At 60.8% G+C, this 25,453-nt stretch overlaps 1 protein-coding gene across 2 annotated transcripts; it reads right to left on the reverse strand.

Moving 5' to 3' along the window:
* Window positions 1-618: 618 nt before the first annotated feature.
* IL5RA (interleukin 5 receptor subunit alpha) lies at window positions 619-24,876 on the reverse strand. 2 transcript variants are annotated; one of them, XM_045857107.1, is made up of 12 exons: window positions 24,564-24,876; window positions 23,462-23,583; window positions 19,836-19,915; window positions 17,830-17,975; window positions 16,749-16,887; window positions 15,315-15,468; window positions 15,053-15,240; window positions 13,036-13,181; window positions 10,642-10,780; window positions 5,349-5,442; window positions 4,501-4,585; window positions 619-1,517 (listed from the first exon to the last, which is right to left on the reverse strand). In XM_045857107.1, the coding sequence occupies exons 3-12, from the start codon at window positions 19,903-19,905 to the stop codon at window positions 1,434-1,436; spliced, it is 1,245 nt and encodes a 414-aa protein (XP_045713063.1). In that variant the 5' UTR covers window positions 19,906-19,915; window positions 23,462-23,583; window positions 24,564-24,876; the 3' UTR covers window positions 619-1,433. The 2 variants fall into 2 exon arrangements, with proteins under 2 accessions (XP_045713063.1, XP_045713064.1); XM_045857108.1 differs by lacking the exon at window positions 5,349-5,442.
* Window positions 24,877-25,453: the final 577 nt, after the last annotated feature.

The following is a 25,453-nucleotide window of genomic DNA, read 5'->3' on the forward strand; positions in this document are numbered from 1 at the left end:
GCCTTCGCTGCTCATCTTCATGAATGAGACAACCTGGTAACGCACCTTCGCGGTGAAGACTCGAGGGAACTCGGACAGGGCGTACACGGGCGGGGACCCCCTGAGAGCCGGCGGGTGCCGGCATCTCATTCACCTGGAGCCCGGGGCTGCCGGGTGCCGGAGCAGAGCCGCGCCAACCGTGAGTCCCTGTCTCTGTCGTGGTGTCGGTTGCGCCATCCCCCCAGTGCTGGTGAGTGGGTCCGCCACGGGCACGCAGCTCTCCAGACCCGCGGCCGGGTCTGGCTGTCTAGTCCGGTGCCCGTTTAAGAAACTCACCTCCGCTCTCACTGCCCGGCTGAGACCGACCAGCTCCCACTCGGGGGTTAGACCCACAAAGAGCGGCGGGACACTGTTGTCAGCCCTGAGTGTCTTACACTTTAAATAAGGGAGGGGGTGTCAATAACGTGAATAGCACAGTGAGTGAGGGAGCGGACTCAAAGAGAAAGGACCGGGAACGGAGGGGGAGACTTCCTGGTGGCAGAGAGCGGGGACTCAGCAGGTAAAATGCCCACGAGATGCAGAGAGTGAACAGCTCCCCCCCCACCCCACCCACCGCCCCCGAGGGAGCAGGCACGGAGGTGTTCGGGATGGACCAGGAGCGCGAGGACCGGGCCGTCCTTGGGAATGCGGTCGGGGCGCCGCTAACACGCTGGAAAAAGGGGCCAGTGTTTCCGAAGGGCCTTGAACCTGAAGGGGACGGGGTCAAGGCAAGTTTTGGATGTGGGGTGACTGGCACATGTGCCTTTTACAGATGCTTCAGAAAAAGGGGGTACAGGAGGTGAGGGGTTGAGCTGAGGGGCTGCCGGAGGGCCCTGGCTGAGAGACGAGGACCAGAGTCGAGGGGCCAGGGGACATTTGGGGGGATGAGACATGAGCTGTTCAGGGTGCAGACGCAGACCGCTCTCGGCCGCTCCTATTAACACCTGTCATCCCACCTGCACCCACACGCACGTCTGTTACCTGAAACGGGCAGGGGGTGGGGGGCAACAAGACCACCTTTTAGTGCGGCGTGATGTTCACACAGGGCGGGGCAGTTTCCACCGGGTCAGGGCCCCGAACCTCATCCTCGGCGCCGGAAGCGGGGACAGTCCGCCACCCTCGTGGGCCTCCGGGGGGCGTTCTCGGTTCCGCTCTCTCTTCCGGAGACCCGGCTCCCCCCTGACCAGTAAGTGCGCTGGGGTTTACTGATCCCACCCACAGGGGGTCCTCTTCATCCCCTGGGGCCCCCCAAGGGCGGGAGGAGGTCTGGGTGCAGCAACCACAGTTTTAAGAGCTGCGTCTGGGTGCACGGCCACGGCTGTGCGAGGCTCGGTGAGTTCTGGTCTCCGCGCAGCCCGGAGAGATCGCTCTCGCCCTTCTCTCCCGGGGCGGGTGCGCCCGCGCCTGCGCCCCGATCAGAACACCAAGTCTTCCAGGACCTCGGGCTCCTCATCCACGTAGCTGATGACTTCGCTCTCTGTTTCGCCGGAACCGCCTTTCTGCAAAACAAAGCATCTCCCCTGAGCGGCCTTCCACAGAGCTTCTTGGTTGTCCGCTACAATTGCTTTCAGTCTGTTTTGCTTCTAAAAGCAGTCAACGTTCACGGAAGACAATGTGGCAAATTAAGTAGAAAGAAGACAAAAAATACACATAAACCCTCCCCCCCAACACAGCCCACAGTTTCTCCTCAGCCCCTGGTTTCTGCGTATGATCTCTTTTACAGTTACACCAAGTCCAGTGGGTCAACGGCTTCGTGAACTGATGTCTTTCCCTGTCATATCACGTAATATGTTACTCTTCATTATATGTGCCTTGGCCACAGCCTCTTTAACGGCTCTGTCACATTCTGCCCACAGCGCACGCTTGCTGTGTCCGTTCTGGTGATTACGAACAGTCCCGATGTGAATCAGAAAAACGGCGGGAAAAAGTAACACAGCCCGCCCTGGCTGGCGTAGCTCAGTGGACTGAGCGCGGGCTGCGAACCAAAGTGTCGCAGGTTCGATTCCCAGTCAGGGCACATGCCTGGGTTTCAGGCCACGGCCCCCAGCAACCGCACATTGATGTTTCTCTCTCTCTTTCTCCCTCCCTTCCCCCTCTAAAAATAAATAAATAAAATCTTACAAAAAAGAAAAAAAATTAAGTTAAAAAAAAAGTAACACGGCCTGTAAGAGACCGTGTCTGTCACACCTCATTCACGTCTGCCTGAACAGGGCTGTGCACCGGCCGGGCCGGGCCCCACCCACCGCCGCCCCTCCGCCCCGTGCCCCGTGGGAAGGAGCGCCCTCTGGCTCTGCTCTCGGAAACCAAGGATATGTCTGGAGACCCGTCTCCAGCAAACTGAAAGCTCAGAATAAGCTTATTCTTCTTCTTTTTTCTTTAACAATAAGCCCTTGTTTTCTATTGCCAAAGGCCACCTGATCCCTCTCTCACCCCTCCCCCCACCCCACCCCACCCCCGTGTCTGTCCTTGGGGTGTCAGTGTCTACCTCGGGTCTGAACGAGGAAAACGGTGCTGAGGGCGGCCCTGTGCATACCGGGGTGCGGCCGCTGCCCCAGTCCCGGGCCCGGGGGACCGGCCACGCTCAGGGGCTCGTGTCGTGACCACAGGCCAGGGGCTTCCTTTCCACCAGCCGAACGTGTCCCAGGGTCTGCGGACCCCACACTCCCAGGCCCCCCGTCACCCTGGCAGCAGAGGTCCCAGGAGCAAACCAGACGGGTTTGCGTTTGGCGGTAGAGTCCGAGTGCCGCCTTTTCCCAGCTCTACCTGTGCTCCCTCTCTCCGCTCTCTCCCGCCCTCTGTCTCTTACTCTTTTTTAAAGATTTTATTTACTTTTAGAGAGAAGGGGAGGGAGAAAGGGAGAGAAACATCCGTGTGTGGTTGCCTCTCACGCGCCCCCTGATGGGGACCTGGCCCGCAACCCAGGCCTGTGCCCCGACTGGGACTCAAACCAGCGACCCCTCGGTTTGCAGGCCGGCGCTCAGTCCACGGAGCCGCGCCAGCTGGGGCCCCCCCTCGTTTCCGGATGACTCTGCGACGTGAGAAGGGACAGCGAGTGCCCGAGCAGCCCGGCGTGCTGAGCTCCGCCGTTCATCTTCACTCGTTCCAAAACCCGCCGGTCTGCCCCGCCTTGTCACACACACGACTTGATTTCAGTGAACGACAAGCTTTCAGCCGGTCTCCTCCGGCAGCCTCGGGGACAAAAGGCAGGCTTTGGGGCTTTGCCGGGAAGTCAGATGCCAGATAAGCTGCCCCACGAGGAGGCCGGGCCACAGGCTCCAGCCAGCTTCTCAGGGCCACGATGCCACCGGGAGGGCGCAGGGACGGCACAGCTCCGAGGGGCCTTGAGGGGCCCCCCTGGGGCCCACCATCCCTCCACAGAAGCTGAGGCCACGAGAGCACAGGCCGCTCCCCTGGCCACCAAGACGGGGCCTTGCGTGGGGGATTCTTGCTCCCCCAGGGTCCCAGCTTATTGAAATGGCTCACTTGGTGACTGCCCGATTGTCCCCTGGCTGTCCCTACAAGAGGCACCAGCTGGTGCCTCCAATGGCTATGTCAGAGGGAAAACGACTTGTTGAGAACATCGCCTGAGCTGCAACAGAGGTCCACAAACCCCAGTGGGCGCAACAGCGCTGCCCGGCCGTCTGCCTGTGCGATGAAGCTTCGCTGGCGCAGAACCGGGGGCCCCACGTGCGTGTCGTCTGCGGCTGCTCTCCCAGGACAAGGGCAGCGTGGGACAGTTGAGATGAACCACTTCGCCCTCGAGTGCTTACTGCCTGCCTCTTTATAGAACGGGCTTGTGGCCCCCTGGTCTAAGGAACCATCATCCCGTGTGAGGCCAGCTCCGACAGCAGTGTCACCCAACGGGCCGCTGAGAACCCGCTGAGAACCAGCGAGCAGCGCCAGGAGGAGTTAGAGAAAACCCACATAAACAGGCCGCCGTGCCGTGTTTACAGAGCGGAAGCGTCAGTGGTGCCGGGACGTCCCTTCTCCCCGAATTAACCTGCAGCGCCACGCGGTTCTGGTCCAGACCCCCCGAGCCTTCTCTGCAGAAGCGACAGGCTGGTTCTAACACTCACACAGAGTGAGAGCGACCGGGAGTAAGAAAATCGGCCCTGAAGAAAAGGGTGCTCAGAGGCCCCAGGGGAGCTGGTCTGCGGGTTCAGAATAAAGTCCTACGGGTAAAGACAGCGTTGCACCGGCACAAAGATGCTCGAACAGATCAGGGAGGCCACACAGATGGTCCAGAAAGAGGTCCCCCCCCACACACACGCCAACAACCGCCTTTGGACAGAGACGTCGCCTGACTCCCTGGGGAAGTGATGTCCTCCAACAGGTGGCGCTGCTGGAGCAGCCGGAGGTGAGTCAGCAGCGTCCGGGGAAGCCCGAGCGCTCGGACCTGTGCAAAGGGCCCCAGAATGAGCACGTCGGGAGAAACCCCCACCCTGGGCGGGCAGGACACACGCCGAGAACCACCAGCATTACCTCGTAGTTCACGGTGGCCACGAGATCGCCGATGTCACTCTTGGGGCCCGGAACCGGTGGGAACAGCTTGGTGCACACGTGTCCCCTGAAACCAGAGCAGCGGGGGAATCAGGTCCTTAACGTCCCGCTGAAAATTGGCCTCGTTAACACCAGGGCTAACACCTCCAAGAAACAACTACACGGTCATCGTGGTCGCTGGCCCGGGGGGCGGGGGGCACCGCGGGGCTCTGGTGAGGCCCGAACCTCCCGGAGAGACAGAGGGTAGCCGCTCACAACAGCACACGTTACCGGCCTGATCTCTGCAAACACGAGACCCAGGTCCCGTGTGGTGTGGGTGAGGTCAGCGCCCTCCCCCCACGGTGCGGGCCCACGGGACTTCTCTCCTCTCCTTTGAGATGCCACACCCCCCCAACCCCCACCCCACCCCAGGGTGCCACTGGAATACACATTTGTAATAGTGAGGCTGTTCCAAAGGCTCTCCTGGGCCAGGGCCAGGCCGGACCAGGCTGCGGGGCCTCCCGCACAGCGCGCTGGGGACTGAATGCCAGAATGGCTGAGGCGTTCTCACAGGGCCGTTTGTGGTCCCTGGGGCGGGGGGCGGGGGGGGCCAGCAGATCAGCGTGTCATGTCCAGCACATGTCTGACCTAAGAACAGCCAGCCAGCCACTCGGGGACCGCTGATGGCGGCCCGGGTCGCACGGGGGCGGGACTACAGTGCTCCCAGCCCCGCGCCGCCTTCCTTGAGCCCGAGCCGTGGGCGCCACCCGAGAACAAGCCCCCCACCGACTCGTCCAGAGAGCAGGAGCCGACGCTCCGCCCGGGGAAGCCCCGGCGTGGAGAACACCTACGTCCTGCGGCTGAGCGAGCAGACGAACGCGGCGCAGAGGGACGCCGTGAGCGGGATCAGCAGCCACTCGGTCCATGGCTTCTGCTCGTCCTGTCCTGGAGGGCGAAGACGGAGAGAAACAGAGCTGAGCCCCGCTGCGGGGGGCGCAATGGGCGGGGCGGGCAGCAGCGCGCTGCCCTCCCGAGTGGGGACCTCGTGGACTTCCCCCCCGACAACGTGCCCCGTCCTAAATGCGGGGACCCCTGCCTGGTCTGCACCCGTGCCCTGCCCGCAGCTCGCGGGGACGCGGCCTCGGCCCCTCGCCTGGGAAAACAGGGCCCTCCGCGCCCAGCGCCACCGCGTCCCGCGTCTTTGCGGACGCTCATCCTGAACAAACCCAACCTCAGGCGGGCAGTGCGCGCGAGGCTGGCCGTGCACGCGAGTCGCGGTGAGCCTAACGCTCGCCGGTAACGGAAGCAGCTTCTTTCCCAACCTGTGACCACACGCCCCCGGCCGCGATGCTCGCGACTACCGACTGGACACTCTGCAAAGGGCGTAAGGGCCGCAGGTTCTCCGCGCAACTCCCGCGGCCCCCCAACGGGGTAGGCGTGGCCTCTCCCTGCAACACGGGGGAGTGGGCGTGGCCTCTCTGCAGGGGTGGGCGTGGTCTCTCCCTGCAACACTAGGGAGTGGGCGTGGCCTCTCTGCAGGGGGGTGGGCGTGGTCTCTCTGCGGTGGCGGGGTGGGCGCGGCCTCCTCAGGGAACCGGCGGGGGTGGGGCGTGCAGACCAAACTGATCACCACCGTCCCCCACCCCAGGGCCCGCTGCACAGGCAGGCACGCCCCCGAGCCCACCCCAAGCACTTCTTGGTCACCAAACACCCTCCTGCGCGTCCCCTGTCCGGCTGGACACACTCGCGGCTGCGTGTCCCCACTCCCCGACAGGGCTGGGTTTGCGGCCGCGTCTCCGTGTGAACCAGGCTGACCCACACACACTAGCGATTCGGCGGGTGCTCCGTAGGCTCTGGGTGGGAATGAGTCCCTTTATTAAAACCCTGTGGCCTAGTGTTGGAGAAACTTTAATTTCCATCTGCTATTTTACACACAGCCAGAGCCACGCCTCGTCAGTCACGGAACAAAGGGCCTGGAAGAGTCACACCTTCCGACGTCCCGGCCGCACAGGCGGCTGAAGGGTCAACAGCAGGCTCTCGGGTGGGACCCAGGGCCCCACCAGACCCAGTTGTCACCCCACATGCTCAGAGCTGACACCCAGTGTCACTTACCCATGGGGAAGAGCGAGTGCCGCCGCCTTCAGCACCCACTGGCCTTCCATCCCAGGGGAGCTCCCCAAATCAGGGCCCCCCCCTCCGGCTCCACTTCTCCGTGGTGCCCAAGGCTCGGCGCCCCCATGCTCAGCCTTGATGCCAGCCCCCTGGGAAGAACACCCAGAAACTCCGGACTCCAGCACCCCGAGCGCCAGCCCCACGAGGGGAAAGTCCCGTTTCCCCCGGGGGCACGTGTGGGTCTGCAGGAAGCAGCGGCCGTGTGTAAACACTATCGGGGGGGGGCACACTCGCCCCGCTGCATCTCACGTGGTGCAACGCCCCGGCCGGGGTGCCGGCGCCTGATAACGGCCCGTCGGCTCGCGCCGTGATGACAAAAATCTCTTCGGTTAAACCACCCTGCGGCTGCTCCCTCCGGCGCCCCCGGCCCTAAGCGGAGGTTCTCGCGGAGTTCGCAGGAGCAGAGAGGCGCCCGAGTGTAATTCTCAGTTCCCACAAAGGCACTGGCGCACGCAGGGCGCGCTCGGGTTCAAAGTCAGGGTCACTGCCCAGAGGGAGCGGGCCAGGCGGTCATTTTTCCCGCCAGGCGTCTGTGGTGTGCCAGGGCCGAGGACCCCGGAGAAGGGGGCCGAGGTCAGCTGACCGCGAAGGAAACACGCCCAGGCCTGTGAGACCAGACGAAGCCACCAGGGGCTCAGCACCGAGTGGGAGTGACCCCGGGCCCCCCGCTGCTCAGTTACTCATCAGTGCAGGGGCCCAAGGGCCGGCGACAGGAGCGAGTGAACTGAAGTCAGTGCTTCCTCCGACTGTGGGGACCCAGAAGAGAGGGGGACGGCCCCCCCACCGACCACGCGTGTCCTGCGGGTGGAAATGATGAGCGTGTCATTCCATCCAACGGTCCTGAAAAGGTCATTAGTTTGAATTCTGGAGTCTCTGGCCTCCGGGGATTTCTTAAGAACGAGTATTTCCAGATAACCTGAACTTTATCTCTGACTCAAGGAGAAACTCAAAGATTTTTTTTTTCTTTTCAGGAAACCGGCGGGCACCGCTCTGTGGTCGCGCAGAGACGAGCCCCACAAAGGGGAAGTCACCCGGCCGGGCCCCCTCGGACGGGGCCCTCTGGACCCCCTCCCTCCCTCCCTCCGTCCGTCCCGGGCGCTGGGCCGACGGTGCCGGTGTTTCTGGTGACTTCGGTGCCCGCCGATTTCGGCATTGGACTCAGGAAACTTCTCCTGTTTCCTAACCCCGGGAAGGCGAGCGGGAGCATGGGTGGGCACTGGGATGGGGTCGAGAGGGAAAAGACGGGGCCTGGACCCCACCCCGTCCAAGGCCGAGTCCCTGCCCAGCCACTGGGCCCTAGGTCATGCCCCGCCCCTCCGGGCAGCAGGAGAAAAAAGGGAAAGAAGGAGCTGGCAAGGGAACCAGAGGGCAGGGCTGACGCTAGGGGCCGGGGGGACCCTACCCCCACCCCCGACACATAGGTGGAGGCGACCAGGTAGAGGTCCCCCAGGTGGGTCCAGCCCCACAGGCTCCGACTCAGGTGCCCGGGGCCGAGGGGCCGGGTTTCCTCACGGCCACAGCCATGCACGCCAAGCTGGAGGGAGGCCGGCAGCACCGCCCGTTCACCGGCCTTGATGGGGCCTCTCTCACCTCCCAGCCCAAAGCCTCCAGGCCCCCGGCTCCGGCCTCACCCCGCTCGCAGGAGGTCCCTGCCGTGGAAGGACATGCCCCCGAAGGCGGCAGGCGCCCTGTGGGCCTCGCCCGCATGCCGAGCCGCCTGACCGTGGTGGCGAGCCCGGTGCCACGGGTGCGTGTCTCGGCCTAAACCTCCCTGAACCAGATGGTCTCACTGGCACCTGCTCTGCGTCGCTGAGACCCTGGCCTTCCGTGCCGGGGGCAGAGCCCTGGGGGGACAGACGAGGCCTGTGGCCATGGCTGAGCCCGGTCAACGAGAGGCAGGCCTCAGAGGGACTGAGCCAGACCCACGACGCGGCCAGCAACGAGCGCAGGGGACACCCGGGACACTCCCCCGGGAGCGGGGAAGGACGGGGCAGCGGGAAGTTCTGCTCCCACGCTCGCGTGCTTCGCGCATGGCGTCGGGCTTCCCTGGGGCGCGGGCGCCGGTAAACAGGAGAGGCCCAAACAGTAAGCGAGCAGCAGAACGTGGAAGTTAAGAAAGTTCAGCAAAGAGGAGGACGCGGAAAGCGGGAAGTCAGCTCTTGAGATAAGGCCCAGAAGCCGGTTGAGGAAGGGCAGGTGATAAGGGGCACTGATAGCATGAAACCACTTGTTCTGTTTTTAAAAAGTACATCTGCCCCCCCCTCTGGGCTCCCCAGCGCCAGCGGACACAACCATGGCCGAGTCTCAGGCAGGCGGGGAGCACAGGCGGCTGGCTATCCACCCCCCCCCCACTCCCTGGTGTGGTCCTCTCGCCCCCTGACCGCTGGGCACCGTGCCCGCCCCGGCCAGGCTGCAGCCCCGGCCCCTCCGGCCCCTTGTCCCTCATCCGTCAGAACAGGCCCCTCCCACTCGCTAGGCCCTGGGCGAGGATGGGCCGGCTCCACGCCAATGACCGACATGTGGGTCACCTGCGGGAGAAAGACACACGCCGTCCTCGAACAGCCTGTTTGAGAACCACAGAACTTTTCAGCCTCCCGGGGGCTCCACTCCCCGACCACGAAATAGAGGAGGAGGACTCGATGATGTCCCAGAAAGAGGCGAGGGCCGAGCCGGGGGGCTGGCGTGAGAGTGGAAGGAAGGGGAGGCTCCCAGGTGCCATCGACAGGGCAGGGAGGCAGAGGACCGAGGCTGTGGCAGGCAATGGCCGTGGCAGGGAAGTCACCTGCAGGACTGCGAGCTGGGCGGCCTGACCGCTGCCCCTCGGGGGAAGGAGAGTCCCGCCCAGGGTCCCGGAGGGGCCGGACGGCCCACGGTGTTTGCCGGTCACTGGGGTGAAAATGCCACGACGGCACTGGTCACGGTCTCCAACGACCCACGCCCAGCGGGGAAGTGGGTCCCAGTGCGACGGACCGAGGAGGTGAGCAGCACGACCGACCAGCTCATTTTCATAAGAAAGTGGACTCTGCCCCAAATGACGGCGGCGAGCGCCCCTGCCCCTGGGGCAGACCCTCCGGAGCCCAGGTCCCGACCAGCGCTTCCCTGGAGGGTGAGAAGCTAAAAGCCAAACTGGCCTGGACTCTCTCTGTGGGTCCCCGGTTCTCTCCCTGAGTGTTTTCCGGGGGCTGACGGCACGAGAAACGGCAGGGACGGCAGAGGCAGGAGGAGCTCGGGGACCAGGAAATGGGGACCCCGGGCGGGGAGGGGGACCGGCTAGTCGGGCGGAAAGCCCGGTACTCCGGCCACCGCTCAGCCCCCTGGGGCGGTGACGGGAGAGGTGACTCCTTCCCGTGACCCAGCCCAGCCCGGACGCAAGCTTCTCCAGCTCGCTGCGCCTTAGGTCTGACGACATATGCGCACGTGAACCTACGGTTTTCCCCAAACGAAAAATCCAGTTATGAAAAATAGGATAGAAGGCCCTGGCTGGCCTGGCTCAGTGGATTGAGCGCGGGCTGTGAACCAAAGCGTCGCAGGTTCGATTCCCAGTCAGGGCACATGCCTGGGTTGCAGGCCACGACCCCCAGCAACTGCACATTGATGTTTCTCTCTCTCTATCTCCCTCCCTTCCCTCTCTAAAAATAAATAAATAAAATCTTTAAAAAAAAAAGAAAGAAAATACAAAAAAAAAACCCAGGATAGAAGTAGAATCAGATAATCTGGAAAAGAAAACAGGTACAAGGTTTTGGGAAAGCTGGCGCTGGCAAGAAGCTGGAACCCTTGAGAGTCAGGGGCCTCGGGGTCAGCCCACCTCTGGTCCCGGAGGCGGTGGCGAACCGGCAGCAGACGGGGCACCGGGGACCCGGGACGGAGTCCCGACGCCCACGTGTGAATGCGCACGCTCCAGGGTGGCCTGCCTCCCCCAGGCATGGGCTCCTGGGCGATGGACGCTGGACCGCTGGACCCCCGGACACTCACCGGTGCCGACCGGCTGGCTCCAGGCGCTCCAGAGCCCCTGCTGCCTGCACGTGGGGCTCACGGCGGCTCTCACCACGACGCAGTACCGAGACGTGTCGCTGACCGTGGTGTTGAACTTGTTGGCCGTCGTATTTTCTACCTGCACGGGAAAGAAAGGAACATTCTAGTACATCTCCAGACACGTGATTTAAGCGACGCCAACAACCAGAATGGGGGGGGGCGCACATAAGGGGCGGGACTCTGCCCAGTGGACCCGTCTGCAGTCCATAGGACGCGGATCGATGGGTTTATTTGAGCGGCTTCCGGTGGCCGAGTCACCCTTCAGGGGGAAGCTCTCTAGCGGCCAAAATAAACGGAACAGGCGACTGTGAGGCCTCGATGACCCGTCGGGGCCCAAACGGCGTTTCCGGGTGGAAGGCCTGGCCTGGACCGGCCGCCCCCACGAAGTGCGATCCCGCCTCTCGCCCGCCCCTCCTCATCCACACTCACAGGTCCCAGCCGGGCCCCTCGGTTTTCCGTCCCGTGTCGCACTGGCAGACGACACTCCGTGAGCCCCTGGGACCCGCCGAGGAAGAATGCTTTATGAGTCTTTCCGTGAATGAGAACTCTCGGAAGAAGAGTACTTCGTGACACGTGAAAGTGACATGGGATCGGAACGTCAGGCCCCACAAACAGAGTGTCCCCGGCCCGGGCCCGTCCACACCCGCTCACTGCTGTGCCGCCTGCGGCTGCCTTCGTCCCGGACACCGAGCCCGGCGATGGTGGCTGAAACCGGCCGGCCCGCAAAGCCCGGAGTACCTGGTCCTTCGCCGAGACCGCCTGCTGCTCCCTGACCGACAGCTCTGGGGTGGGGGGCGGGGGGTCGAGGAGCGCGTGGGCAGGAGAGAGACAGCTGTCAGGGCAGCTGAGTTCCAGCTCTGCCTCCGGCTGCCCACGGGGCAAGTCCTCGACCTCCCCGAGCTGCTGCCCCCCGACCCGGCCTGTGATGCAGGGACACTGACACCTGACTCGTGGGTCACTGAGTTACGTGGAGTGACCTGTGTCTGGGCCAAGCTTAAGAAACTACCAGATCAAGCCCTGGCTGGCGTAGCTCAGTGGATTCAGCTCAGGCTGCAAACCAAAGTGTCGCAGGTTCCATTCCCAGTCAGGGCACATGCCTGGGTTGCAGGCCATGGCCCCCAGCAACAGCACATTGATGTTTCTCTCCCTCTCTCTCTCTCACTCCCTTCCCTCTCTAAAAATAAATAAAATCTTAAAAAAAAAAAGAAAGAAACCACTAGATCGAATCACAGGAACACAGCCACTACTCCACCCATTTCATGGGCAAAACAGCAGTTTTGGAAGGTTCCGTCTCATCCCACGGGCTGTGACTCGGTCTGGTGCTGAAATGAGGCTATTCTCTCCCTCACAAACCCTTCTCCTCCGTTCCCCCTCCTGGCCCACGTCACCCCACCGCACTAGGCCCCTGACCCCAGCCAGGGAGGGGCCCCTGGTCCCTCCCGCATCCCAAATGCCCCCGGCAGTGTTTCTCCCCCCTCCACCCCCTGCCCCACGAGCACTGAGCGTTTTAGCTCTGGTCACCTGGGGCTCCGACGGCCGCAGCAACCATTGGCCGATATCCAGACACCCGGAAACACCTCCCCACCCCCACCCGGCTCTCCTGCCGCCCCCGAAATGGCCTCTGACCCCACAGATGCGCCCCGTTTCTGCACTGAGCAAACCCTTCCTTCTGTCGGGCCCAGCGCCTGTGACCCTGGTTTTAAAAGAGAAATCTTTCCTTATTTTTAAACAAAGTCTCAGCATCCTTCCAGAGAAGTCAATCTGTGCATGTTCGTTGAATCACATGCAACTGAGTGGAATTCGCTTCGCCTCCAACGAGTAAGTGGGATGCGCGTCTGCGCCCCGACTTCCCCGTGTTTTCAGGCTCTGTGACTCCGGGCCAGTGCCCTCGTCCTCCGGGCCCCATCGTCCCGGGAAAAGGGAGCGGCAACTGCGCCACCGACTGGCCGCGAGGGTGGGCACTGGGTCGGGCGGTGATTCCCTAACTTTTGAGAAACGGCCGGGCTGCTCCCCCAGTGGCTGTGCCGTCTGACATGCCCCCCGAGCTCTGCGCCCTGCCCCCACCCCCTACCCCCCGCCGTCAGGAGTGCGGTGTTTGTATCCGATCCCCCACCCCCCACCCCCGCCGCCTGATTCCCAACTAAACGAGTCTCCTCGCGAGACAAAGGGCCGGTGAGCTTTGGTTCGTTTCCCTAACGCCTGGGTGGAGGTGAGTTAGCGCCGACCTTGACCTCCTCCGTCCCAAGCTGCGAGCAGAGCGGTCACCGCCCACAACTTCTAGAAGCTTCCTGAAAGAGCGCCGTCATGGCACCTGGGGGCGGCCTGGAGAATTACCTGCACGTAGTCCCTCCTCCTGCTGTAAATCTTCACTTCATAGTCCCAGCAGTGGCCCGGGAAGGCAGAGACCGGCTTCTCCCAGCGGACGGAGAGGCGCGTTCCCTGCATCTCCGCGGTGACGTTCCCCGGGGGATTCACCTGGTCTGGGTCAGACAAGCAGAGGCCGGTGAGCGGGGCCGACAGGTCCCACCGACCCCTCAGGGAATCCCCCTCAAGGGCTGCGTGCCCGGACCCCAGGCCCCACGCATGGCTCCGGCGGCTGCCCTAACACTCCTGCTTCCTCCCGGGGAAGAAGAGACCCCGGGGGCAGCCGTCAGGGGTTGCTGCCCCACCCGGCCCTGAGTGGTGGGGCCTCCTCCCCCCTCAGAGCCGGGCAAGACCACCCCCACCCCTTTCAACTGCTCCAGTCGGAGGGTAAACTGATCCTGGAGAGCGGCCGCCCCGGAGTGCCCACTAGGCCCTGCTTCCCCCGAGCAGCGCCCCTCTCGGGCTGTGGCTTTTGTTTCCTTTGCTCGGGGGTCTGGCCGGGGTGGAAAACACTAGTGCCCCCTGCACAGAGACAGCGCCTCGGGCTAAATTTGTCTCCGCTCTAAAACAAGAACCGAGTCCTCTCCCCTGAGGCCTCGCGCGACCGTCTCGGGCCATGTGACTCGGCGGGAAGTGTCTCTAGGGGAGTGTTCCTGTCTCAGGCTGGGTGGTTGAGACCTCACGGTGACCGGGTCATGGGGACACGCTCAGAGGGGACCCGCTGGCTGCAGAACCTGCCGCTCCCTAAGGAGAAAGTTTGTGACCGAAAAAAGTGTTCGTTTGTCTTAGGAATCTGAGGAATCGGCCCCAGTGGACTGAACGTCATGTAAAGCAAATGGGTGATTCCTGGGGTCGGTATCAGGTTCGGTCTGTTTTCACGGCAATTGCAGTGTTCCCCGAGTTCCTCAGCGTGGGCATCCCCGCCTGTCGTGAATGTGACACGTTTAAGTCGCCTAAGACATAGGCTGTGGACTAGAATCACGTTGCTCTTTAGTAAATGCTGCGATTCTTTCAACCAAGTTATACTCCGTTCACCACGGATACGCTGCAGCCAATCCACGACCTTTAAACAACAACATTTTGCACACTTCGTGGGTGCCTGCGCAAGCTGCTGTTCCAAGCGCTTTGTAACGCTAACAACACTTAACTCTCACAAAACCTGGTAGGAAGGGTTCGTGCCTCCCATTTTTCAGATAAGCCTGAGGCCCAGGGCAGGGACAGCTGGTCCGAGGCCCCCTCGCTGGTCCCCAGGGAAGCGGGGGACAAGCCCACAGCCCACCCCAGTGCCCGCCCCGCCACTGAAACCCGGCGGTCAGTCTCCAGGGCGGCTGTGGGAGAGGCTCCCGGCTGTGACGCGTGCACGCAGGTGGCAGGACGGAGAGCGCCTCCTACCTGAGACCTGAGCAAACGCAACCTCACCTAACAGGTTTCTATCTGAGGGTCACAGGCTGAGAGAGACGACTGAGAGAGGCCATTCAAACTCAGGAGCCTCAGGAGAGGACACACTGGGGTGGAGAAGGGTTGTAGGAGGGGTCTCAGGACGGGCTGCCTGGCTGCCTGCGGAGGGCTGGGGGCCTGCTTTGTGGGCAAGGGGGTCGGAACTGGGTGTTACTCATCTACCCAGGACCCTCGGGCAGAAATGTCTGACCCCCGTGGGAGCTGCTGAGACACAGAATGACATCTCTCAGCAGTGGCCTCATGGTTTTCAGCTGGGGGAGACTTTGTCCCCGCAGGGACACCTGACACCCAGTATGTGGAGACATTTCTGTGGCCACAGTCGGCAGGGGCGAGGGGTGGCTGCTGGCACCCAGTGGGCAGGAGCCAGGAGCTCACAGAGCCCCCACAATCTGGTCACCCGGCCCCGGGTGCCAGCGCCAAGGCCCAGAGCCTGGCCCAGTGGTTGCAGTGGCAGGAAGGACCGGAGGCCGAGGGGGCAATGTTCGCAGCCCTCCCTCGCCGCCGCGGCCCCCACCCCGGTCTGCCTCACCGATCTCGTGAAGGGCGAACAGCCGGTCGTAGGGCCTGATGGCAGCCCGAGGGCTGGAGCCGCTCACGCGCACGGCCAGCGCGTCCTGCCCTTTGCCGTCGATGGAGGTAGCTGGGAACCAGCACGCCACGTTTCTCTTCAGCGCGTCCTGGCCGTACTCGCGGCACGCTTCGGTCCGAGAGCCGTACCTGCGTCGGGACACCCGTGAGTTTCCCAGATCGGGGGAAACGACCCCGTTGCCCCGGCGACGACAGGCACCAACCTGTAGTAGAGGAAATACTGCGTGTCCGCGGGCGCCTCCTCGCCTGCGCGCCAGGCGCAGCGGAGAGAAACTCGGTAGGGCCTGGAGTCGGGGTGGCCGCCGGCCGCCGTGTTTGTGGCGCAAGTTAAGTTCACAGCTGAGGTTCCGGGAGACCCTGGGTGGTCCAAAACGAGAAGAACAAGAAACGATCGTGACATCCTCTGAACCCGGAGCTTCCTCGGAAACCCCAGGGGCTGGGAATGAACGTCTCCTTCACCTACGAAGAGTGATTGTCATCACGCATGTGTAGAAACCTGCTGTTCGCAAAGGCCGGCCCCCTGGGGGAGGGGGCGCGTTTGCGGCCCTGGAGAGCTCCCCCCTGCGCTGGGGGCGGCTGTGTGGGGCCGACTCACTGGACGTTCCGGAGCGGTCAGAGCTCTGTGTCCAGCGGCCTCGGTCATCTGATGCACACTTGTCAACAGCTGGCCAGGCCACCGAGGTCCCACCCACCCTGGGCCCTGGTTTCCCGGCTGCCAAGGAGGGACTGGGCTGGGCAAGGGCTCCAAGGCCACTGGTCACCCTCGCGGCTGTGACCACAGGCGTCCTGGACGAGGCAGATGGTTGCTCGGAAGGTCGCGAGTTCGGGGACGTGGCGAAATAACTCTACCCCGAGAGACACCACACACGCAGGTGTGGTCCAGTACCAGCTGCCACGGCAGGACACTGAGGGACACTGGAGATTTCAAACGGGGCCTTCACGTTCATTTCGCCCAGGGTTTCCCCAGACTCCTTGACGGGGAAGCCCTGCTTTCTCTCGGCCTCCCCGGCGCAGTGGGGTCCGGTGCTTTCGGAACACGCGGCCGACACCGGCCGTGAGCGTGCTCTGGGGACCGGAAAGGCGCAGGGGGCTGAGGGTCAGGGAGACCCCACCCACGCACATGCCTGTAGACTCAGCTGCAAGTGACAGAAGGGGGTCTTCTTGGCTGAGGGTGAGTCAGTTATAAGGTCATTTTTGTCACTGGGGCCCAGGGTCATTCCAGGGGGAGAGGAATAGGGCCAGGGCTTTGGGGTGCAGGGTTACTCCGGGGAGAGGGGTCAGGAGGGCGGTCTCAGCGGCTGCGTGCCCAGCGCAGCGCTCGGGGTCACGGTCAGACACCTGAGCAGAGCAGAGAATCCACGCAGGTCCCTCAGGACCCACCTACGAGGGACCTGATGACCCTTTGAGCTTCTACAGGGCAGTGAGGGCTGGGAGGGGCGTTTGCAGGGACCTGGCAGGTGTTTCGGGGTGGGTTAGGGCAGTAAGATGGGAAGGCGGCCTTGGCGGGGACGTCAGAGATGCAGAGGAACCCTGGGGGGGGCCTGGGGGAGGACTGGAGAAGGGCGAATTGCTGAGTGTCCCCGACCTCCCCTACCGGCAGAGTCCAGAGTCCACGGGGCCCTCGGAAGCCGGCTCACCTGGCAGGGCGCTCAGCTCGGCGGACACCCAGCGGCTGGCGGGGCTGGGGCGGCGCTCCCACAGGATGGTGCGCACGCTGGCCGAGAAGCCTCGATGCAGGGCGGCCTCGTACCTGCGCCCGGTGTACTTGAGTTCGAACTGAAAACAGAGCCCACGGGTCGTGATGCACCCCAGGGGAACGACCTTGGGAACCCTGGTTTCAGCAGACGTGCGTGTCCTCCCCGTTCTTAATAGCACATCAAATGCAGTGGAATAGGCTTGCACAGAAATCAGACCCTCAGGTCCACGGGTGCACACGTAACCCTCACCTCCTCAGTCGTGTGCGTTAAATGTGCACAGCTTTTTACACCCTCCCGTAAAGTGGTTTTTAAAAATGAACAAGTTACCCAATTCTAGCATGTATTCATGTTTTTTCTAAAAAAAAAAAAACAGTATAATGAAAACATCATAATCTATTCCTCTACGATACACAAACACATTCTTCTTAAAAAAACAAAAGCTTGCAAACAAGGCTCCAGCCCCCTCTGACCGTGTCCCCCTCCCAGTCTCTCCCACGGCTGACTCTGCGGCAGAAAATTCCCTAGAATTCCCTGCTGACGGAAAAACACTCGGTGCCCGGCAGCCGCTTCGCCCGCCCTTTGTTTCACTGTATCGGGCACCTGCTAGGTTCCAGGTGCTTGAGCGTGACCCCAGAGGGAACCCGGGGCCCCGAGATGGACGTGTCCAGGGTCAAGGCTGCCAGCGTAGGAGCCGGGATTCGGTCAGCTGCTGTCCTCCCATCTTCCTTAGCCAACCTCTTCTGGGGTTGTTTGTGTTTGCTTTTGTTTTGTTTTTCTGGCTATTTTAGTGAAGACAGAACCCACGTCTAATCTCCTGTACCTCAGAAGGTGCTAAAGTTGCTTTTTTAAGAGAAAGAGTGGTCCCAGAGTTACAGCGTCCCGGGCTGCTGAGGACCTGCAGGCACAGGTGCTCGGCCGTCTCGGCCGTTTTGCTCAGTGGAAACTTCCTTCGGGAAGGAAAACGCGTCAACGTCAGCATTCGCTCTGAAGAGGGGCGGGTGTCCGGGGGGGGGGGACTCACGTCATCGTCCTGTGGGGTGTGGACCCTCAGGTGGTAGCCCAGCTGCACGCCCCTTCCCTCTTGGTCAGGATTCGGTTTCCAGCTGAGAAGAACTTGGGCCAAACCGGTCACTTTAATGGTGAAATTGACAGGTGGGAGAAGTGAAACTGACCGAGGGAAAAAAAAAAAGAGGTCACACAGGGTCAGTGGTCCAGAGTGGCACCCTTTAAAGTTGTAAACTATTTCACGGTGCACCGCACGATCCTGGCTATTATGGCTATTAGAAGGTATAATACTGAAATAATTTTGGAGGACTTTCTTTTAAAGCTGCCTTAATTTTTTTTTGTCTTTTATCGATTCTAGAAAGAGGGGAAGGAAGGGAGAAAAGGAGGGAGAGAATCATCGATGTAGAGAGAAATATCGATTCGTTGCCTCTCGCACGCCCCCCAACTGGGGACCAAACCCGCAACTCGGGCCTGTGCCCTGAGCGGGAACCAGACCAGCGACCCTTCGGTTTACAGGATGACGCCCAGCCACCTGAACCACTCGGGCCAGGGTCACAGCTGTGTTTAACTCGCTATCTTCTGTTTTTTTTCACTTTGCCTAAGTATGTGCCTATAGCACCTACAGATTTTTAATTGCAGTATGAATGTTTTACTGTAAGTGGTTTTTTAGAACCACGGTTTTCAAACTGAGGGCCATTACCTGCTGATTGGCTGGGACAATGTGTCTGTCTGTGGCTAATCATGGTTTTTCCTGACTCAGAAGAAAACTGAACAGAAAAGACATCGAAGTCCTGCCTCGTGCACCGAACTGTCATAAGATACTTTCTACAATAAATCTTTTTCATGAACCTCTCCTTTCCACTCTAACTGTACTCACAAGTTTGTGTGAGTGCTGGTTCATGACATAAAATGCACTTCTTATCACGATTTAAAGTCCGACAGCTTTGCAGACAAGACTACTTATATAGTCATTTCTGGAAAAAGATTTATTTTTGTTTTGTTTTTAATTTTCATAAGTTAACCACTCTCTCACTTTGCCTTCAAAAGAAAAGCTTTTATTTCAATTCCAGAATCAATGTTCATTCATTTTGGAAAGTTTGGAAAGCACAGATGAGAAAAAAAAAAGAAAAAGAAAAGAAAAATCACCTATAATCCTACCACTGCAAATGGGACTAGCATGTGACGCATTTCTTTACCCCTGAGGGGGTGTGAATAACCCCTTTTACGTTAAAGAAAATTAGGAGAATATTGTACCACAGGCACAGCTATGAAACCTGCTTCTGTTCGACTACTGCGTGGTCAGGGTATTCCCACTGACCTTGAATCTGTCTCGGCCTCTGTGACTGGCCCGCCCTCACTCCTAGGGTTCCTAGGGTTCTGTCTGCACCAAACTGTGTGTCACGGCCACCAGCGGCCACATGCGACTATTTAAATCTAAGTGCACTTAAAGAAATGACACCCTCATGGCCTTAGTTGTGGTCACCACCGGCTATGGCCCCTGCGTCGGACAGGGCAGGCACGGCCCACTGGCCTTGCCGGAGGAAGTCCTCTCGGACCCTACAGGGCGGGGGCCTGTGACAGTTTTCAGTTTGGGGTCTCCACACCAAACCCACCCACCGACACATGTCTGAGCCGGACACAGGGGGAGGTCATTGTCCTTGGGGCGTGTGGCCTCCTCAGTGCTCCCCTGCTGGAGAGACGTCCCCAAGGGGCCACCAGCTCCAGCCTTATCCCGGGGGGGGGTGCTCTATTCTGTGGGGCCCGTGCACCCACCCTGGCACAGCGCCCCCCCCCCCGCCCCGGGCAGCGCCAGTCTGCCCCTCGGCCAGCCTCACGCTCTCACGACCCAGCACGCCAAACCAGTTGGCGTTCTGACGCGGACGGCCATCCCACCCCTTTAGAGAAAACCCACACAGAATTTCCCAGCGGAGGGGCCACGGGGCGGAAAACCATGCCGGCACCTTTGTCACGCGCTCAGGTTTTTAGGAGCCATCACTGCGTGTGAGAACAGGCGGCACTCACCGTCGTCAGGGGTCCCGTCGGCTCGGAGGATCGCCGCGGCCCCCAGCAGGATCAGCAGCGCGGGCGCCATGGCGCCGGTCCTGCAGAAGGAGAAGGAGACCCCGGGGGGCGGTGGGGGTTGGAGGAGACGCTGGCAGCTGTTTCCTGAAGTCAAATGCAGCCCCCTGGCCGGCGAGCAAACAGTTACGAGCAATCTGGGACGCGCTAGAAACACAAATCTGAGCAAATCTCGTCCAAGGCGCAGGAGGACATGGAAACACCCACTGTCACCCACGCCGATGCTGCTCCGGTGCCGGTATGTGTGGGTCACGGCGGGAGCGGAGGGGCTTCTGAGGGGACCCCTCCCGTGCTCCGGGGGGGGGGGCCGACACCGCCAGGGCGCAGCCGGGGAGAGGAAGCGAGCAGGAGCGGACAGCGGTCCCAGGGCGGCCCCGAGAACAGGAGCCGTGCTAGGCGCGGTTCACCACGTGGAAAATAAACACCACGGCCATTCTCGTGAGTGAGAATTGAAAGACGGGCCCTTGGGGCGAGAAGCTGAAACTTAAATCAACTCCCACGCGGGAAAGCGGCATGCGTGCCGGAGTGCACAAGACGCGGCGACGCTTCCAGCTGCGGGGCGGCGGGGCGACCCGAGTGGGAGCAGGCGCTCCACCGGAGGGCCCGCGGACCCAGGCGTGGGCCTGCAGAACATGCAGGCCCGTCTCTCCCCGCCTCAGCCCCCGGGCGACAGAGACGAATCGAGAGTGGAAACCTCCACCCCGAAGCGCGAAAGCGTGGCGAGGTCCCTTCCACAGCTGCTCCCCCCGGTCCGGGAAGACAGCCCGGGGTCTCTTGCTGGGAGCTGGTCGCTAGAGTTCCTGAGTGTTTCCTCAGCAGAGTCGGAAAAGCCGTTTTCACGGGAACTTAACTTTGAGGGTCAAGCCGCCTGGTGTGTGGTGCCCCAGCTCCTCCAGGTCAGACCGTCCTGCTTCCCCGCACCCCCCCCCCGCCCCGGCCCCCCACTGATCCTGATGCGGGGCGGGGGGGGGGGCAGTATTACCCAATTTACAAGACTCGTTCGCAAAGACCAAACAGCTGGTGCAGAACGGAAACCCTGACCCCCATTTCGGATCTTCCAACAGCAAAACCGAGGTTCTGTACTCGTTCAAATGACTGTCATTGTTTCAGTTTAACATGTTAAGTGGTTTACAAAGTGTTTCCCAGATAAACTTCTGGTGGGACCACAGAAGCTGCACATGGGCTAGCTGGATACCTTCAGGAAACACCCAAAACTCCCTTTCTTCATTATCACCCCTTCACTTACTACTCACCTAACTCCCTGCTCAACTTACAAGTGGCACTGGGAAAATGTCCCAACACAGAAGACAGAAGCCACTTACCGGTTACTCGATTTCTTTCTGAAATAAACTTAAGTATTGCTAATCAGAGCTATGCCACTTTTGATCAAAAATAATCTTGTTTTTTTTTTCTCTCTAACGATTCCACGCTGGGTAGAACAAGAATGTATAAATCAACGACAACAAAGGCCGATATTTTAGCATTTTTTAAAGTTTCAAAAAGTGAGATTGTTCATGAATTAAAGGGAAGCATTAGTATTTATGAAGCCTGAGAAGCGAAGATGAAAATCCCCTAACAAACAACAACAAAGACAGCTTCCTCTTTAAGTTAAGAAGGTGATGTTTTGAAATATCAGCATTTCCTGAAGTGATATTATATACGCTCTGTCTTTGCCCTAATTTTCATTAGCAGGGGCAATGCTAGGTCAGAACAAAAATGCAAAATTGGTATTCCCTCGTGACTTCTACTGACTGGCAAAGTAGATACTTTGTTACCATCATTCTTGTAAAAATGATCAGTTTCTGTTTATTCTTGGCAATTAAACTGTTGAAGTAAGCAGTGAGACCGTCAAATATCTCGGCGGGGAGAGGACCGAATACTTCACAGAACCGGGAGCCCTCTCCGAGAATCCGTCCTGTGTTCTTATCCCCCAGTTTCGCACTATTTTCCAAATTTAGGACTATTTTCCAAAATTTGGACTATTTTCCAAATTTTATCATTCACACATTTTTTGATGCTGAAAATAGAACTATTTTCCAAAGGGCATCATTCAAACGTTTTTGAGGGTTCATCTACTTTGCCATGCAACATCACCTTAGCCTTTTCACCCCGAGTGTCATCGTGCTATTTGGTCTTGGAAATACACCCCCGTCGAGAGAAAGCTGGTTGTCCTGCAGACAGTGCGAGACCCTCGAGTGGGAGTGTGAAGGCTGCCGAGAGTTACAACTGGGAGTGGGCTGGGCACCCCCACACGGGGCTGGGCACCCCCACACGGGGCTGGGCAGTGCTGCCATCCAGCCCCCGACCACGAGTGCTCCACGGTTCGGGCCCCTCTTCGCTCTGCTCCCTGAAAGCGCCTCCCGCGTGTGCCCACGGCCCCTTTGGAGTCGGGTCCCAGGCTGTGCCGGAGAAAATAACCCAGGAGTCTTTGGGCCACCTCCTCACAGGTGTCAGCTGGGCGGTGTTTCATTGTGCAAGAACAGGGCTCCTTGACCAGCTTAAAATTACATCGAAAGGACAATGCGTTCAACTCACTCTTCCTCTGGCGGCCGCCCGCTGAGACCCAGCAGACGCCCACCCACTGGTTGGTAAAACAAGACCCGAGTGAGGCCGAGGGGCCCGGACACGGCCGCCGGCCCCGCTTTGCCAGAGACACACGCTCCGTTTCCTAGACGGTGGCCTGCCAGCCCCCTCCCGAGCCTGCTCACGCTCCGCTGACCCGGCCTGCAATTCCTCGAGTGCCCTCTGAGAACCAGCCTTCTGGCCGGTGTGAGATATGGGTTTTGTTTTTTAACTTGGGAGAAAATAGGAGCAGATCTCTTGCCCTACAGACGTTTCCAGAAGGTGGGGGTAAAGTCTGGACCATCGGCCATGAATTTCCCCGATGTTCCTGAGAATCGGGCAAATTCTGCTGAAGTTCAGACTTGTAAATACTGGCCCGTCTCATTTATCTGTTTGGCTCATGGCTCTGCCTGGGGCCTTCCTGGTGGAACCGACGGTGTCATCCCGGCACCACTTTTAGGGTCTTTTTGAGTCAGCTGCGGCGACAGCTCCCTCCAGGCGCGGCCCCCGGGCACAGGAATCGAAAAGAAGCTCAGAGGATTCACGCTCTGCTAGGCCCTCAGATGCGAAGCATGTACTTGAACTTCCTCATTTTTTCCTGCGCAGGGGGATCCGCAATAAACTGTATCTCTTGGGGGCGGAGGCGGGGCGGGGGAGGACGAGGAACGGGGAAAGAAGCCGGGGCGGACAGCGGAAAGGACCGCTCCGAGAGGCACACGGCGGCCCCCCGCTGACACCACGCACCCTCCAAACACCGGCCGTGGATAACGAGGACCATGGACAATGCATGCCCTTTTTTTTCTCTTGCTACTACTTGACTCCTGGTTAATTTTCTGAAATACCCTTGAAATGCAACCCCTGGGAGCACCTTGTCGCCAGAGGCGGGGAGGCAGCCGCCCACCGAGTGCTGGGGCCGGGGAGGGGGGGTGCTGCTGCGCTCTCCCAGGGCTCCAGCGTCTCCAGGCTCAGAGTCACCCCGCAGCCACGCTCCCCGCTGCCGAACGTACCTGTCTCTAGGGGTCCCCTGACGGCACGCAGTGGTGGACGGTCAGCGCGGTGTCCGGCATGTCCTTGCCCCAGCGGTGGCTGCAGCCCAGCGCCCCGTGCAGCATGAGACACGGGGCCGACCCTGAACAGACAGCAGGAAAGTTAACGCAGGCTCCTCACCAAGACGAGCTGTGTGTGTGGGGGGGGGGGGGGCAACACCCACCCAGCACGGGGGCGGGCGAGGTCGGAGGTCGGAGGTCAGTCGGCAGGCTGCGGCCAGGGGGCAAACCCCGTCTGCTTGGAAGCACTGTGATACTTTGGGCCCCCCGCCTGGAAATGTGCCCCCGCGGCCTTGCCTTTCAGGTAATGAAGACAAATGAGGTAGCTGATTTCCAAACCTTTATCGTGTTTTGAAATGACAAACTGTTAACCTGTAGCCCCATACATTAGTCTATTTTTTCGATAACGATGAAAGAGGGCATGTTCCTTCACACGAAGTAGAAACTGTACCAGGTAAGAAAATTCTCAGCGCGATCGTCACTGACTTGAAGAGCAAACGCATTAATCAGCGCGCCCTATAAAGGCGGCAGCCACTTCCCAGGTGCTTATGAATTTGGGGCTCACGGAGTATTAAGAGATTGTGATTTCTCCCTTTCTGTCTCTTTCCTTCTTTCTCATTCCATCCACTTTTTCTGGGCACACAGAAATATATTTATGGTGCTTTGGACAAAGAAGTAGACTAGTCAACCTAACACCGAGGGAGATCTTTCAGCAAACCCCCATAGCTTTCGTACAAAACCAAGACTTCCAGACGGCCGCCCTGCCCCCAGCCCGAGAGAGAAGCACAAGTCGGGGCGAGGGACTCGGTTACGCGCTACAGGCCGCCGTCTTCGTGGCACACTTTCTTGCGTGGAGCTTTCCCAATTCGCCCTGAGACTTCCCCGCCAGGCTGTCTCCTTGCATCCTACCTACGCCCTGCTCTCTAAACTCACATGCTGTTTGGGAGATCCTGGCAGACACTGCGCTCTCATGTCGGCCCCCGAAGAGTCCGGAATGGCGGAGTGGGGCCCCTCCCCAAGCCCGCGCAAAGCCGCGCGCGGGTGCCGTTCCGCTGTGACTCACCTCGCACGGGCCTGCACACCGCCGCCGCCCGGCCGCTCCGCGGACCACGGCGCCCTGCTCAGGAGCCACGTCACCAGACCCGGGGGCCTTTCATAGCACCATTATCATCCGCTCTGTCCCGACGAGTACCCCGTGGGTTTTATTTCCCCTTTTGCTTGAAACGCTGGTCATATATTCACAAATCGTGACTTCTCACTTTTGCTCCCCCTCCCCCAGGCCGAGGGGTTGTTCGCAGGGAGCCCAGGGCCTGGTTGCAGAGCCCCGCAGGGCGCCCCGTGCCCCGCGCCCGCCGGGACCCCGCTCACGGAGCAGAGCGGCGGCCGCGCTCCGGAGCAGCCGCAGGGCACTGGCGAGGGCCCTTATCTCGGGCACGTTCTGACTGGGAGGCAGTTCTTCTTCACGGTTACATCATCGCAGCTGTGACGGGGAGGACGAGGAGGTCGGGGAGGACCGGCCGCGGCTTCCTCCGCGATGGGCTGGCACCAGGCTCCCGCGAGCACCCCCACCCCCACCCCCAGGAGCAGGAGCCAGCCAGCGTGACAGCTGGGCACCCCCCCCCCCCAGCCCCGGGGCTCCCCTGCCCGTCCCCGGGGCTGGGCGGGATGAGGGGCGGCCTCTGCAGCCTGGACGTGCCCCAGACACACAGCGACGACAGTGGCCACGGGGGGCTTCGGACCCCCCACCCCCAGGACCTTCCCTCCTGTTCCAGACAGACCCCTCCGCGCGGCCCTCGGTATGTTTCAATGTAAGTAAACCTGGCCGGCTTTGCCTGTCCTGCGCCCCGTTTCTGTCTGGGGGGTCTCTGGGGGCTGGACTAGCAAGGCTGACCGGTCGAACGCCGGGGCCTGGCACAGGCGGACGCGGACGCTCTTGGCGGATGAAGCTGCGGA

This window comes from Phyllostomus hastatus, unplaced genomic scaffold, assembly GCF_019186645.2.
Source record: "Phyllostomus hastatus isolate PE091 unplaced genomic scaffold, TTU_PhHast_1.1 phas_scaffold_129, whole genome shotgun sequence".
NCBI lineage: Eukaryota > Metazoa > Chordata > Mammalia > Chiroptera > Phyllostomidae > Phyllostomus > Phyllostomus hastatus.